Genomic DNA, 16,611 nt, shown 5'->3' on the forward strand with positions numbered 1-16,611 from the left:
CTCTGCCCGCAGTGCTGCTGCCCCAGCTCAGGGCCTCATCATTTCACACTGGGAGGACGGCAGCAGCCTTGGAACTGGTCTTCCTTCCTCAGCTGCACCCACCACTCCCCCCTCTACTGTCCATTCTTCATTTAAGCTGCCCAGAGCACTATTTTTAAAATGCAAGTATGATCATGCCCCTCCCCCCTTTTTGTTGCTGAGTAAGATTCACCCTGAGCTAACATCTGTGCCAGTCTTCCTCTATTTTGTAAGTGGGTCGCTGCCACACACAGCACGGCTGCCGATGAGTGGCACAGTTCCTCAACTGGGATCTGAACCTGGGCCTCCAAAGCGGAGAGTGCTGAACTTAACCACTAGGCCACAGGGCCAGTCCCCACATGTCCCTCCCTTCTTAAGTCTTGTTGGCTCTGTTAACTTACACGATAACACCTCAACTCCTTCACACGTGCATCGCCACAATTCCCTAACATTCCACGTTCCCGTGTTCTATCTTTGTCTTCTTTCTCTTTCCCTGTAGGATCCACATCTCACTGTCTGTTTACCTATCCATTTCCTCACAGTAAACTCCTTGAAGGCAGAGACTTGTTTTCTCCTGAGGAAGACCAACCCTGAGCTAACATCTGTGCCAGTCTTCCTCTATTTTGCATGTGGGTCTCACCGCCACAGCATGGCTGACAAATGGTGTAGGTCTGCACCTAGGATCTGAACCCACGAACCCACCAAAGCAGGGTGCACGGAACTTTAACCACTCGGCCATAGGGCTGGCCCCAAGTGCAGAGACTTTTTTTAAAGTCAAATTCCCAAGGCTAAGACCTCACATGGTGCCAGCATCTGAAGTACACAGGATGAGTAATAACTCAGCAGACAGGGCATCAACACTTGATTTTAATTAAAACCGATAGTTTAGGTAGAGAACAGGACGAGAATAGTGTTTACAATCACCTTCTGAAAAATCACATTTCCATCAAGGAGAGAAAACAGGCCAGCGGAAGTCCAAAAAAGGTGCCACTCGTATTATTGCACTTGGATAAGACGTGCTGCTCAGGGTAGCATGATGCTCAGAGCACACGAGGCCAGGACGAGGTGACTGATGCGGGGGACAGACCCCCGGGGAGTATTTATTCTGGGTTCCAAACCCTCCAACGGCCTCAAAAGTATTTAGCATCTTGGAACCATTCCACAAGAGCTTTCTACAAAACGACCGCTGCATCTTCCACACGTCTGGGTCCACCCGCGCTCTGCGTTCCAAATCGCGCACAAGTTCCAGTGGCAGCTTGACCTCACCACGGGGCGCCTGTTGCACCAGGACCCCCCAGCACCTGGGCATGGTGAGTGAGGAAGGGAGCGATTCCTACCTTACACGTATTTTAGGGAACAACACTGGCTATGGTTTACCCTTTCAAGGACTCTTCATTTTGGTCATTTATATCGAACATGAGAAAAAGTGACAGTGAGTATGGATGATTACACAAGTAATTCCTAGGCTACTAGTAGAAAATAAAATAAAATTTAAAAAAGTCCCCTGCCTTGTTCATGAAGATGGCACAACTGTATATAAGAAAAATGCTGTGAACTTATAGAAAAGATAAACTCTGGCTTCTAAACAAATTACAAAATTGATTTTGCCTTTACCTTTGAGTGTTACACAGAAAAATGTAAACCAGTGGACCTAGCTACCACAAACACTTATCCACTCAAGCTGAGGAATGACCTCAAAGTTTGGCCTGAGCTAGTTTTATCTTCAGGTTTTCTCCGAGTTTGTCCATGAAGTCAAACGTATTCAAGTAGTCAGAACGTTGCACGCTAACAGGGAAAAGAAAAGAAGGCAATTTAGTTTGTCTCTGATCTGCTGGCAGGAAGAGGAAAAGTCCTAGAAACACTACTTCCTAGCGTTCTATTTATTTCTAGAAGAAAACCGATTAACGTTAACAAGCTACGAATTTATGGCTGATGACTCTGCTCAAGGTTCAAGGGGCGGACCCAGGCTCTGGGCAGCCTGCGGAGGTGGCCCAGCCATAAGCACATGCACAGCAGGCTCCGTGCCCCGTGGCTTTGCGGGTGATACTCACGGAGCTGCCCAAGAGCAGAAACCACCCCGCTTCTTATTCCCCTCAAAAACAACAAAATCTCTTCAGGGTATAGCCAAGCTTCTACCCACATCCCCCAAACTGTGACCTGTCCTTAAAAAATGTTTTAATGCTCTTACATCAGTCAGTGTCTTACTTAACAAACAAAAGACGAGGACTGGCTAACAATCCTGCTGTCAGGTGCCTGTTCCAACCGGCCACAAAGGTGACACACTGGTAAGAACAGGTCCAACATGGTGTTCTTGCTGGAAATTTAAGATAAGAAAGGCACAGTGACTGAGTCTACCCCACGACCGGGTGCACGACCCCGACCGAGCTCTCGGGGCACAGGGTGAGACGGGGGACGGGCGGTGGATGGAGTTTTTCCTGAGGGGAGTCAGAGGAAGCAGCACGGACTCTAAGGGAGGAGTCTCTGACTAGCAGCTAATCCAGCTGGGATTTGGCTACATTCTTAGAACAATCCTGGGCAATACACGGGCCTCGAACGTCTGAGCTGGGTACAGCTGCCCAAGGGTGGGCGATGATCAGCTCGCATGTACCACTTGTGCTGCCTCCGTAAAGTGAAGGAAATAAAGAGGTGGGGTAACATAGCCTGGGGGCCCTATTTCCACCTGCAGCCTTCCTGTCACCCATGACTGTCACCCATGACTGTCACCCATGACCGCCAGCAGACCACAGGCCCGCACGCGACAGCTTGCACGTGGACACAGCCCAGCTGAAGCGGGTTCCGCACAGGCTGACGGGGGGGCGCCCTGCTGTGAGCTCCCGTGTCATCTGACGCACAGGTGGCTGCTCTCCCGCCACACCGGCACAGCTCAGTAGCTGCCTAGTTTTGGAAAGGCCGTATGTTCCAAAAGCCTGGAAGGTTTAGTACCTGACAATTTACAGTGTCTGCGGACTCCGGGCCAGATGGGGAAGAGCTCGTGTAGCTCCAAGAGCACTGACGTTCTGAGCCCAGGGGACCAGCGGTGATCTGACTGCAAAGCTCAGGGCCTCTCATACTCACTTGGGTAAACCTTTAATACAGGCAGCCAAATCCTTGGTCATGAAGCCAGCCTCGATGGTCTCAACGCAGACTTCTTCCAAAGCCTTTGCAAAGAAGCCGAGCTCTTTATTGTTATCAAGCTTGGCTCTGTGGGCTAACCCTCTGGTCCAGGCAAAAATGGAAGCTAAGAGAGAAAAAAACCACACTTAATCATACCAGTTGGAGGGACTCCCAGAAACACGGCATCTTTGTTTTGTTTAGGTGAATGACCTCATTAGATGCTATCCACGTGGGCTACGAGCTTTAGGAGAGTTGCAAATGTTTTACCAAATAGAAACTTAAAAAAACCCTGCATTTTTGTAGAGGAAATGTTTTGGGCTTTGTCAAAGCTTTAAGAAAGCCCGTTTTTGTGGTGTGGTAGGAGTATCTGAAGCTTCAGGCATCTACTAATTGGCAAAGGTCACACCCTCTTCTATCTCGTGTCTGTATTGGTCTCCTCTCCTCTTTCCAGGCCACAGTCTCTCTTTGAAATGCTGTCTTTGACACCTGGCTAGAAGCATCTATCCACGTGGCTGTTAGCATCTTAGCCACATGCGACATTTCACGGCACCAGAGGAAAAGGAGCATGCTTGTTGACATTCTTCCCTGTAATGTATATTCTCCCACAAAACGGAAAAGCATACATTGGGTATATTTCAAGAAGATATTAAAACAGCTCTTATTAGTAGAGCCAATCAGCTGTCTGGTGATGATTTTACACCCAAAGCGTTGGGCAGCCAGGGGAGCATGTTTGGGTCCTTCAGAGATCTCCACTCTAGTCCGAAACCAATGTCGCATAAACGTCGTCTTACCGATGGGATTGGTGGACGTCTCCTGTCCCTTCTGGTACATGCGGTAGTGACGCGTTACGGTGCCATGGGCAGCCTCTGCCTCTACTGTCTTGCCATCTGGACAAATCAGCACGCTGGTCATCATGCCCAGAGAGCCATAACCTGTAAGGGCAGAGCATGAAGTACTCGGTTCAACTGCACAGACAGCACCAGGTCTCTCAGAGATGAGAGCCAGCAACCTCATCGAGACAGGTTTTGGTTAACAAAATAAACAGGAGCCCATGGGGTCATCAATAATTCTCCTGCCTTTCAGATCTGCCTGTCCAGGACCACACCCACAGCAAGTCTGTCTCTGTTAACATTAGGAGACACTAGTTGGTACCACTGTCAAAACTGAGGGCATAATGAATGCTGGGTGTGAGCACAGAGTTATTCACGCCTCTAGAAAAGAATGGATGTAAGGACAGGTCTGCCTCCCTCAATCTGTTTAGTTCCTCGAGGTCGCCTCTATCTACAGGCTCTGCCGAGACATGCAGCCTGGTCCCAGGTATCTTACCTGCACACTATTGGATGCTGTACTTCAGAACTCCTGTTTCAAAGCCCTTTGAACCCCCATAACTTGACATTTACATTGGAAATAGCCCTCCAGTACTCTATTCTTGTTGCCATGAGGACGTTTAGAAACAGTGAAATGATTTGGGTGCCCTTCCAAGAACTCTGATTGCAAGGAACCATTTCTCTGACCCACGGTGGAGTCATCACAAGACAACGGCCCTCCCCCACCGCACTCGGCACCAGCGACCAAGGATTTAGAGACGTGGACGAGGGTGAAGAGAGCTGTGTAACTCTCTTATCTGATACAAATGTCGTCTTTAACCAGTTGGTCTACTGATTTTCCAACTGACAGGAGATGCTTAACTGTCCATAAGAGAAAGAAAAAGTTGTATTTGCTGAGAGAAGCAACACAATTAAAGTTAACGCACATTCGCCAAGGGAGACTCCAGTTCACAGAGCTGTCGGGGGTACAGACTGGAGGGCAACTAGGTGCTGAGGGGACAGTGACAGGAGCCTATCTGTGCACTGGCCCAGCCTCCCACAGGGAAGCCCTGGTCCCTGCAGTTTATGTGAGCAGCCTTGGGCTCCTCTGCTCAATCCTGTGTGTTTAAAGCCAGCAGTAAACACATGTGCTGTACACAGTCCCAGAAGAGCGACAGGGCCAGCAGAAGGGCAAGATTAGCACCTGCTGCCAGACGAGCAGGCTGTGGAGGAGCCCCTTGGAGATCAGATGGCCCAGCCCCTTGACTCGCCCCTCCTGCCAATCGAGTGCCCTGGCCTTTCACATTCTCACTAGAGGGAAGACAGGGCAGGGAAGCGAGGGACTTTCAGGTCAGGCCGGTGGGCTGCCTGTTGGAGGCACTGCAACTCCAGGTGGAGAAAAAGGCTGAGAGAGAAACTGTGTCGACATCTAAGGCTGGAGCCCAGAGTCTCCACCACTGAGTTACTTCCTTTGTGACTTGAGAGAAGTTGCTTCCCTTGTCTAAGCTCAATTTCCTCATCTGTCAGCTGGATGCTGTGCAGTGCTAACACTTCGTGATTTTACACACAGAGGACGACACCACCCCCTTCCCATGCGGGAGGACTGGGGCCACGCTCCCCTCCTGGGTCCTCCAGCTCCTCACCTTGGGCCACGGAGTCCGACTGCACGTCGCCGTCGTAGTTTTTACAGGCCCAGATGAAGCCGCCCTCTGACTTCAAAGCTTGGGCCACCATGTCATCGATGAGCCTATGCTCGTACCAGATCTTCTGGGCTTCAAACTGGGATCTGTACTGCCTAGAAATGAGAGAAAAAGAGAACAATAAAAGAGAACCCGGTTTTGTGGGACCCCATCCGCTCTGCAGGGGTGGGGTGGGCTGGGAGCAGCAGTTTTCAGTAGAAGCAGCACAGACTTGGGAACCTGACAGCACTGGCTCAAACCCCGCCCAACCATTTTCCAGCTGTGAAACCCCAATTTCCCCACCTGTGAGACGTGGGAATTAACTGAGACGGCAGAGTGTCCCAAGCACCCTTTACTTTCCATGTTCAGTTTTCTGTACACTGCTGACCAGATCCTGCAGATTCAGCTCCCTTTAAGAATGTAGTAAGTGGGAAAAAAGCCTATTCCACCGCTTGATGCCCTCCAGGAGACAAGGGCAGCTTCCAGGATTGGTGCAGGTGGGTAGTGGGAAGAAGAATTAAAATGCCCCACGAAAGAGATCTAAACTCTGAGCCCCAGCCTGAACACTCGCACCTAAAAGGGAGTTATACATCTTAAAATTTAAGACAAGCTCACGCGTTGTGGAACCCGAAAAGCTGTTATAAATGTAGACTTAAGTTCAAACGACCCCAGGAAAGCAGTTTTAAATACAGCTCAATCGGCTTCAGAAAGAATGGAAATGGGCCCAACTCAGAAACTCATATACTTAAAAAATGAGAACTTCCTGTCACTAACGGAGTACCTTTATTCAAACATTAAACAATTCTGGCTCTGGAAAAAGTAAACATGGGACCCTTATTTGAGAACACATTTACCTTCTAAAGCAACTCAGGACTGGTTTTGTTTCCTCCTCTTAAATCTCAGTTTTGCCCTTTTCACTCAATTTGTTCCCAAATCAAAGGGATAAGGATGCAAATTCTATACTATAAATGCCAGCTTACTTGAGAAAAAAGAAGATGGAAAAAAAGAAGTGTAGTTACTTGTCATATATCTCCTGAAAGATGTCTTTGAAACGTCCATCATATTTCTTCAGAATAGTGTTTTTGGTGCTCAGATACAAAGGCCAACTCTTAGACAGAGCCATCTGGAAAGAACTGTGTGCAAAATCTTCGATTGACTTGTCTTGGTTGTACATCCCCAATGCCACACCACCACCCTCTGTGGGACACGAGGAGAGAAGAGGAGGCGAGGCGGTGAATGGTTACCTTGTAGCTATCCAAATCCACCACCAACACCCAATCCCCAGATCCCAGGCTGAGCCCAGGCTCCAGCTTGAATGTTCCAGGAGTCCCTGGGGCACGTAAATGGAGGAAGGTCAGGTCTAGATGAGGACATTCTAATTTGTTTTGAAAGAGCAACAGAAATGAGAAAAACATGGTCTTCAGGATCCTGAGGATACTGAAATACCAAAAACTTCTGATATAAACTAGAAATATATTCAAGAAACGGTAGATGATTTTTAAACTGTCTTTTCATACTTTTTAAATTTCAAACATGTATTTTAAACTCTACATGTACACTCAGTCCTCAGCTGTGGAAAAGAATTTGCACTTCAAATGTTGAACGAAAACCCTTGTAATTCCCTGGAAGGTACTGAACGCTCACACTGTCACTGGTGGAAGTCAGTATGCCACGTGTAATCATAACTCTTATCAGCTGGACTCTTATTACTGAAGACAGCATTCCAGACTGACTGGCCTCAGAATGGGAAAGGGGCTGAAACCAGCGGCACCCGGTTCCTTTAAATGGAATTATTTAGAGGAGGCAAGGAAAACAAAATCTGGGTGTTTTGAGTTTTGGTTTGTGTGAGTACTTGTGACTACTTTAATAGGGAGAAAGAGGGTCCTTGGTTCTTTCAACAACTTTTGGGTGCAATTTGCCATAATGGACCTTTGAAGCAATAGGATGGTGGGAAAGAAAAGGCAAAAACAAACATTTCACTTTCACAGAACAAATACTCAGAAGGGCAAGAAGAAAATTTCAGAAAATATATGACACAACCATTTTCAGATACAAACCCTAGCAGAGCAAAGGGCAGGATTACCTGACAGGTGATTTGGGGCTATTAATGTTTAATTTATAGAATTCGTGACCAACCGATTCCTGCCAACCTTCCCCCCGCGTTTTAAGAGAATTGCATAATTATCTACTTGTCTTTGCCTATATGCACTTCCAATCAAGTGGCTGACCCGTTTTGTCCTTTATCCATGCCACGGAAGGCATGGAAGCCAGTTTTTTATGTTAGACTTTGAGTCCCCTGGAAATGTTGTGGATTCAGGCTGTACTTCTAGGCAGCCACACAACTAACTTTAAAAAACCAGTAATAATGCTGTTTAAATGATCTGTAAACATAAAAGATGTAGCTCGCGATGGACTTACACACACCTTCAAACTTATGCACCAGGTAGGTCCTCTTCTGGGATCCATCACTTGACGTGTAGGTTATCTCCACTTTTCCAGGCCCAGGAACAACAAAATCTGTTGCTCTGTACTGTGTAGGGGGGAAAAGGTATAAAGAAAAAACCGTCCTAACAAGATTTACAAAGAAGGGAAAAAAATAGACTATAGAGCTGGAAGACACCCAGACAAACAGGTCCGTAGGGCTCAACCTTCCTTTGTTGTAGAGATGGGCATGAGAGGTCCAGCGTCCCCAAGCTGGTGAGTGGTGGTGCACATTATAAATCAGTATTTACCGAGTGCCTCCCCTATAGGGAGTTTTCGGACCACTGACATGGAGAGGAGAACAACAAAGTCTCTTCCCTTAGGGAGCTTACAACACACAAAAGTGAGAAGAACGCAAGAGCTTTCAGATGTTAAAGGGATGCAGATAAAACACACAGCAGGACGACAGAGGAAGAGAAATGGTGGTGACCTGGAGGCTGGGTGTCTTCCTGTGGGTGATGACAGACTTGCTGTAGCACTGGAGATGGTGATGGGGGAGCTAATGCCTTGTCCTCACTCTGTGACAGACGCTGTATCATCTCATCATCTCATTTGATTCTTACATCAACCTTACAAGGAAGGGACTGTGATGTAGTGCAAATAACACATCTAGGGGCAAAGACTTGGGGTCTGGTCCTTAGACCTTCAGGGCTCAGTCTCTTCCTGATGATCGTCACTCTAATGCCAGGCCCAGGACTTGTCCACATGAAGCAATCATTCTGGAATCGGCTGGGCACGTTGATGACCCTGAGGAAATGGCCATCCGAGGACGGCCACCTCTCTCATGGGTGTGAGCTCCTCCAGGGGGAGGATATGCCCAGCCTGCACTGGACCTCCCTCAGCAACTGAGGAGATTTCAGCAGCAGGTGCCAGAGATGCAGCCATAGCCACCTGCTCATGTCCGTGTACAGTAACACTAACGACAGCAGGGAAGACCTGTCAGACAATGACAAATGTCTATTCTGTTGAATACCTAGTCTATGCAGAGGACTGCTGACATAGAAAGCTCTTCACTATGAACGGTAATTTATTCCCACTTCTCAAAAGCAGGACACCAAGGCACTCAAACTCCAAAAGTGCTTTGTCTAGGCTGATGCACATTTAAGGATCAGGGAATCAACCTGAGGGTTGGAATTTTCAATGTGGGCTTTAATAAACGGAATGACCATTCTTCAAGTGACTGATGCCGAAACAATAAAAAAGGAACAAGGACAAAAAAGACATCACTGAACTTAGAGCAGTGTTCCCAGGATTAGTGGGATTGCAGCACCCTGGGCCTTTCCTGGCCTCTAGGGGGCAGCTGGGAAGGGACCGCCCAGGATGCAGGACAGTTTGAGTGGCAGGGCAGAACAAAGTAAACTAGCCCTCAAGGACCGACAGGTGGCCCTGTCCCCAGGAACAGAGTGGTCTGCCCTGGCCACAGTGTTTTTAAGGATGGCCTCATCCAAGCCTCTGGAGTCCAGCATTAGGGACTCTTGTTTAAGGCTCTTTTAAGACATAAGCTGCTTTCTATGGAAGTCAGAATTTTGATTTTGTTTAGTTGGCAATTTTCTGTTTAATTTGGCAATGAGCCTACTTGCACAGAGGTATAGAAACTATACTTTGTTTTCCAAGTAGGAAAGGAATGTTTTAAAGAGACTGCTTTCAACTAGTGAATTGGTTTTTCCTTTTATGCATGAAGTGATCATACTTAATATGATCTCTGGTAGTTCTCAGCCCAGTCTGCAGGTTAGCATCACCTGGGAGCTTTAAAACGCCTAAACCCCGTGGAATTCAGATTCAGCTGGTCTAGCGTGGGACTCAGGCATCGGAATTAAAACAAAGAAACAATTTTTTTAAAAAAGCAAAACAAAACAAACACCAGAAACCCATACAGGGAACCTACTGTACAGCTAGGGTTGAGAACCACTGATTTGGCTAAACCATAGGAAATTATCTGCACAAAAACATCAATATCATATGGTTTAACCTAATAAAAAGATAAAGGAAGGAAAAATATGTCTGAAAAAAATCATTTGTGTTGAGATGGGTGCCTCTCTGCAAGTTTATCTGTTTACTTCTATCTAAATGTATGTAAACATACAGATATAAGCTTTTCTCAATTTTGTACCTCGCTTAATGGGAGTAGACACCAAAGATAAGAATAAAACACATGTAAGTCAGAACTGCAGGCAGCCAAAGGCAGAAAAATCAAAGCATGCCAACACGACTTACTTGGTCCCCATACGCGTGACGACCTATGATGATGGGTTTCACCCACCCGCTCACAAGCCGGGGGATATTTTTGCAGATAATGGCCTCCCTGAAGACAGTGCCGCCCAGGATATTTCGGATGGTGCCGTTTGGCGATTTCCACATTTGCTTCAGCTTGAACTCCTCAACCCTCTTCTCATCAGGGGTGATGGTAGCACACTTGACACCCACGTTGTACTTCTTTATGGCTTCCGCAGCATCCTTGGTGACCTGGTCGTTGGTCGCATCCCGATTCTCTATGCCTAGATCATAGCTGGGAGGGAAAATCATGAGCATCATGTCCGGACAGACCGATGGGGACTGAGGGTGCTGCCCTTCTCCCAGCACACACCATTCCACGCACGCGGTGCCGCAGAGCCTGCCCTGCAATTGCACCTGAATCTGCCGAGTTTTAGCCTTAGTGCACCCACACAGAAGACAGCTGCCAGTTACAAAGCACTGAGAAAGGCTGGCCTGCTGGGCCTCACCACACCCTGTGGGAAGCCGTCTAGAAAGAAACATGTGCTGGCCCCTTCGCCTGCTCTCCACCATATAGAGGCAGTAACAACACATGGGTAACCCTCTGTAGACTTCCTTCCATGTAATTAGCATAAACATGTAACCCTAGGCACCATCTTAGTAAACACTGTGCTCTAAAAAGAAGGGGTCAGAGGGTTTAAAGGACTTTTTGTATTATGACATTAAAGTGGTAGGATGTGATAGTCAGTGCCAAAAATGCTAACGACTCCTTCGTTAATGCCAGTTAGTCATATGATGAACCTTTCCCTAATTCTTGGGCAAGTCTCTTTGTTCTGGAAACAAGTCTGCAGTTTATTGAATGAGCAATGAAATCCAGTAACGGTTTTATACACCAAGAGTGATAGCTCACTGCACGCCAACACCTAGACTGCAGGTTGCCCAGAGCTGGAGAGAATGTAGGTCGTCCACGGAGTACAAACAATGACGGTAAAGCTTTATCTAAAGCATAGAATACTTTGTCAAAAACAGGAAAAACAAAACAGTAATGTAACGATTTGCTCTCCAAGGCTTTAAACAAGTTTTTCACCTTCCAAAACATGCTGACTCATTAAGCCTCTAGATTTACCTTTTTGCTCTTGTATTTTCCTTTCCTTAGATATCCCAACTCAGATGCAAATGCAAGGATAGCAATCTTGACGTATTTCCAAACAAAAACAATTCAAAACTGCTTTGACCTTAAATAATTCCCGTAAGTCTACATGAGCCCCTGACCCCCTTATCTTCTGGCACAGGAAACACGGCATATCTACAAATGTCTACTCCTAACTCAAACACGGGGTGTGGGTGGCAGTTCTCACATTTGTGGGAAACATTTTTCATCAGAAGAACCTACCAGCAAATTAGTGGATTTTTTGCTTCTCTTCTTAACATTTCTAACAGAAAAAAATGAATAAGTGGGCTGGACCACTGTCTAGCCTCCAGAAACCAAAACAAAGAGAACCCCTCAAAAAGAACCAGTCATGTAATAACAACAGCAATTTTGGAACAACTTAAAACTTGTTTCAGCCTCCAAAAATTCTTTAGTCTGGGGGCCAGCCCCATGGCCGAATGGTTAAAGTTCCATGCGCTCCGCCTCGGTGGCCCGGGTTCAGGGGTTTGGATCTGGGCACGGACCTACATCACTCATCAGCCATGCTGTGGAGGCATACCACATACAAAATAGAGGATTGGCACAGATGTTAGCTCAGGGCGAGTCTTCCTCAAGCAAAAAGAAAAAAAAAAAATTCTTTAGTCTGTAGCCAGGGACTCTTTTCCTTCTAGGCATAATGACTGTCCTTTAACACTCCTGACGCCTCTAGGCTAAAGAGGCTCAAAGCTTCTTTGCAGCTACTATACCAGCAAGAACTCTGCAAACTCACCTACTGCCCAGTAAAGCTCTGAACAGGTGAGTGCTTGTGAAATGCTTCTTTAACCCCTTGGATGACGTTTCTTATGCTTCATCCTACCTTTGGTTGACCTCTGCAATATTTGCTCCTTCTGATGGTTGCAATATAGGCATTATCAATAGCTAAGGCTTAGAATAATTAAAAACAGTGCCTAATGACACCATGTGAATTAAATGTCTACACCCAAGCAAACAACAGGTCCTCAGGACATAGTCTGATGAATAATTCTGGGTCAAGGCAAACACACTTACAGTTGCCAACAGTTTGGCTGGAATGTGTTGTTCACCATCTTACCAAGCCGGCTTTCTGCCACTTCACCCTTGTAAAAATTCTCTTTCTACCTAGTTCAAATGCACAAAGAGCACAAGCGAGTTTACGAAAATCACAGGGGAAAAATGAGAGACTTCTGTACAGACTTTCATGTCTGTCTCCAAACACTTAAACACAGGGCAAACAAAGGCTCAACTCTTTGGGACAAGATGGTTTAAAGGAACTTCTAAAAGGTGGCATTGGATTAAATAACTTCAAGTGTTCTCTCTGTGCTAACAATTCAGGAAGCGGGCGAGGGCAGGAAGGAAAAGGGAAAAGTCCACTGACTAGTGAAGCAGACCACAGAAAACAGAGCTCAGAGGACAAAACTGTGTTGGTGGAGGAAGGACCTCTGCTACTTTCCCTCCCACAAATAGCACCTCGTGCTTCTCTCACCCCTGACTTATCACCCATAAAACCCTCACCGGAAGTACAGGCTTGGAAAGACCCGAGGAGCACTTTGTTCCCATCAAAGTTCTTCTCTTATGAAGAATGAAAAGTCCAGCTTTTCTAGCAATATGTTAGAATTAGAAGATTCATTTACGTACATTTAGGCATCCCTCCCCAAAAGCTTTATTCGCAAGATACAACTCTATCTATGTAAAAAGCTAGTCATACCCTGAAATCACTTAGATTACGCTTTTTGAGTTTGCCACTTGGAAGAGTAATTCATTTACCTGTGCAGGTCCAAATCCACATACGGAAAAATGAGTTTTTCTTTAATCAACTCCCAAATGATTCGTGTCATTTCATCTCCTTGCATCTCTACTACAGAACCGCCATGGATTTTTTGAGACATTTTGACTTCAATAAAGCTTTAAAAAAAAAAAGATAAGACATATGTCTTGTCATTTATTTCATTATAGAGTAAAAACAAAATACAAGCAATTTGGCTGCTGCATAAAAGGCTAATACTAACCATTACATTCACTGTTAGGACTGGGCACATTCTCTGTATAGAGCATGTGTTACAAGCTTCCCGTGTGGTTTCTGAATCAGCCCTCACAACAACCCCATAAGATGGAAATTATTTTTCCATTTTACTTGGATAAGAAAAAAATTGCTTTCCCAAGGCCACCTGGCGAGAGTGTGAGGGAGCCTGACCCTGTAACATGCCCTTAATGATGAATCATTATTCTTGACTGCTGGTTTGTCTTATGAGATTATTTCCACAATATCATGTTTATTTGAAAACTTCTAGCCAATTCCTCATTTTCCTCTTCTAAGAGGGTGTTTTGGTTAAAATAACTACCCTTGAGAAGATTCGACAAGTTCTTGTGACCCATGTTTAGGGAAACTTTAAGTTTAAAAGTGAAAGATGGGGGCCGGCCCGGTGGCGCAAGCAGTTAAGTGTGCGCGCTCCGCTGCGGCGGCCCAGGGTTTGCCGGTTTGGATCCCAGGTGCGCACCGACGCACGGCTTGGCAAGCCATGCTGTGGCAGCGTCCCATCTAAAGTGGAGGAAGATGGGCACGGATGTTAGCCCAGGGCCAGTCTTCCTCAGCAAAAAAAAAAAAAAGAGGAGGACTAGCAGATTTTAGCACAGGGCTGATCTTCCTCACAAAAAAAATAAAATAAAAGTGAAAGATGAAGAATTCCTGGAGGACTTATGTTTTCCTAGAGACAACAGAGGATCCTGGGGATGTCACACTAAATACAAAACTGATTTCTCAGTTAGAGAAGTCTGTCTATACAAGAACACAAGCATGTCCCTGTCCTGTTCTTCGGTGTCCCAACTCCTGGACGGTTCTTCCGGCTGCTCATGGGCAAACGTAAGCTGCCAATGAGTGGGATGGGGAAACAGAATTGTTTCAGGAAAAGACATCTTCCTGGGGGCTCGGGGTAGCAAATACAAATTGATCTGATTCCTAGAAAGGGCAAGGTGCACCCTTCGGAAGAAGCAAAACTCTGAGGCTTGAAGGAAGACCATGTCCCACTCGTGTCTCCCGAGAGACAGAGGAGGTCCCTAAGATTGCTGAAGGTAGCTGTTCCCTTACAAGTGCTCTAATGTAAACTTTTTTTTTCCAGCAACATAACTGCAAATTGCCTTTATTCCCTTAAGTTAGAGCTGAGGACTGGAAAAGTCAGAAGAACTGACTTAAAGATTATTAGGTAAGAGGCCTGTAAACAGTATCTCTTGAAAAGCTGAGCTAAAGTAATTTGGCCTTTAAATAAAAAAAGGCATGCCTGTAAGCCTCAGTTCCTTGTGACAAGCCAGGATCTATTCCTAACCCCAGACCCATCTTCACTTTCCAAATTGCAATTCTAGAATCCTGCTTATTGGTGTTTAGGAGGCACGCTAGACCATGATTGGGGAACCATCTGGAACTCAATGTGAATAAAAGAAGTGAGCAAACTGGTGTGGATGAGTCAATTACTACCTGTCTGTAATTTCGAGTGTAATTTACAGTACAGCTTAAAGTATGTGATTCAGTCATGCTGACCCCACTGCCACATCTATCTTTGTAGTTAAAACAAAACAAAACAAAACAAGAGGCAGCAAACTTATCTTGGTCTTGATAGCACATTTCCCAGGCCATATTCCTACACAGTATTATGTAAGAGTCATGACTTGGCTATTTTTCCTTGATGGCGACTACAGTTAATAGGTCATGCACCACACTTGAAATTTCAATGCTGAGTGACACGACTTTTTAGTTAATTAGTTTCTTCTCAGTTCAAGCAATCATTTTCTGTAGTAATCTTTCTATATCTCATAATGCATAACTGAAAAATTTCAGATTTTCCTCACATTACTTATCCATTAAAATTCTAAGAAAGTAAAGTTTTATTGTAGACCCTGGCTTACTGCGATGCAGGATATTTTATTTCTTCTAGATTTGAATTCCATGGGGTGGGCTCTAAGCCCCACTGGAGTCTCTTCTCTGCCCTCTACCTCAGATTTTCTGTCTACCCAAACCCTGACTTTGGAAGGAAGGACTTTTCCAACAGGCCGGTTCATTTGGTGCGAAAGCAGCTGCATTCCAATTTCCTGACACACCTGTGCAGTTCCAGAAACTAAACCTGGACTCATAGAGCAGTTTAAGAAAAAAGAGCTGCTCACCCTGTTTAATTTGATTTTCATGAACCCCAAATTTTAGCCACATTTTTTTTCAGTTGAGTTCATAAACTACAATCATTTCTGGGCAAAAATTAGTCTCTTGCGGAGAAGACGCTGGACTGACAAACAAGGAAGCGCCCGCACCTGACTGTTGGGAACACCCCCGCCCGGCTCCCTCGCGGCGCCTCCGCCTCCCTCCAGACCCCCGGGACCTCCGCGACCTCCAGAACCTCCAGGACCCCCGGGACGCCTGGGATGGAAGGCAGCGCGGGAGGGGGACCGCGCTCACTCACCTCCACAGCTCGCAATCGCCCGACCCCTCACTCCCGCGGCCTCGGCCGAGCGCGGTTTCTCTCCTAAAACGGCGGAGCAGAGCAGAGACCTGACGTGAGCACGCTGTGTCCGTGGGACGCCCGGTCTGTCCGGTTCCAGGGACGGCGCTGGGCGCGCCCAATGGACAGAGGGCGGGGTCGGGTCGTCAGGCGCCTTTCGGGGGGCAGAGGTCCTCCGGAGGGGGGAGATCTTCCGGGCGGGGAGGTCCTTGGGGGACGGCGGGTCCTCGAGGGGGCGGGGGGAGGTCCTCCGGGGACGGCGGGTCCCGGCCGCACAGCTCCCCGCGGCCGTCGTGCACCGACCCGCCACCCGGCTGGCCCGGTCCCCGCCCCGCCCCAGCAGCGGCCCGGCACTCTCCGCCCGCGCAGCCCGGCTTCTCGCCGCGGCGGCGGCCTCCCCGCGACCGGCCAGCCCCGCCGCGGCCTGCGCACCCGCCCCGCCTCCTCCGCCCGGTCCCCCTCAGCCCACGGACCTGCGGGAGCCACGCGGCGAGGACCCGCCCCGGCCGCCCACGCACTCCAGCCCGCAGGCGCGCACCACAATCCCAGTGGGGCACAGGCCGTCCCGGCTCCACACGCCGCCTGCCCAGGAACCCGCACCGGCCGGCGGGCAGCGCTTCTCCTCCGCCCGGCTTTTGTCCGCCGGCGATCGACCC

At 47.4% G+C, this 16,611-nt stretch overlaps 1 protein-coding gene across 2 annotated transcripts; it reads right to left on the reverse strand.

Annotated features, from left to right (window-relative positions):
* Positions 1-865: 865 nt before the first annotated feature.
* Positions 866-16,611, reverse strand: IDH1 (isocitrate dehydrogenase (NADP(+)) 1). 2 transcript variants are annotated; one of them, XM_087435723.1, is made up of 10 exons: positions 16,494-16,611; positions 15,917-15,979; positions 13,242-13,379; positions 10,313-10,604; positions 8,042-8,147; positions 6,637-6,814; positions 5,582-5,733; positions 3,924-4,064; positions 3,094-3,256; positions 866-1,803 (listed from the first exon to the last, which is right to left on the reverse strand). In XM_087435723.1, the coding sequence occupies exons 3-10, from the start codon at positions 13,361-13,363 to the stop codon at positions 1,713-1,715; spliced, it is 1,245 nt and encodes a 414-aa protein (XP_087291849.1). In that variant the 5' UTR covers positions 13,364-13,379; positions 15,917-15,979; positions 16,494-16,611; the 3' UTR covers positions 866-1,712. The 2 variants fall into 2 exon arrangements, with proteins under 2 accessions (XP_087291849.1, XP_087291848.1); XM_087435722.1 differs by having other exon boundaries at positions 16,429-16,591.

This window comes from Ceratotherium simum, chromosome 9, assembly GCF_057802395.1.
Source record: "Ceratotherium simum simum isolate JZ-2026a chromosome 9, ASM5780239v1, whole genome shotgun sequence".
NCBI classification, from domain to species: domain Eukaryota; kingdom Metazoa; phylum Chordata; class Mammalia; order Perissodactyla; family Rhinocerotidae; genus Ceratotherium; species Ceratotherium simum.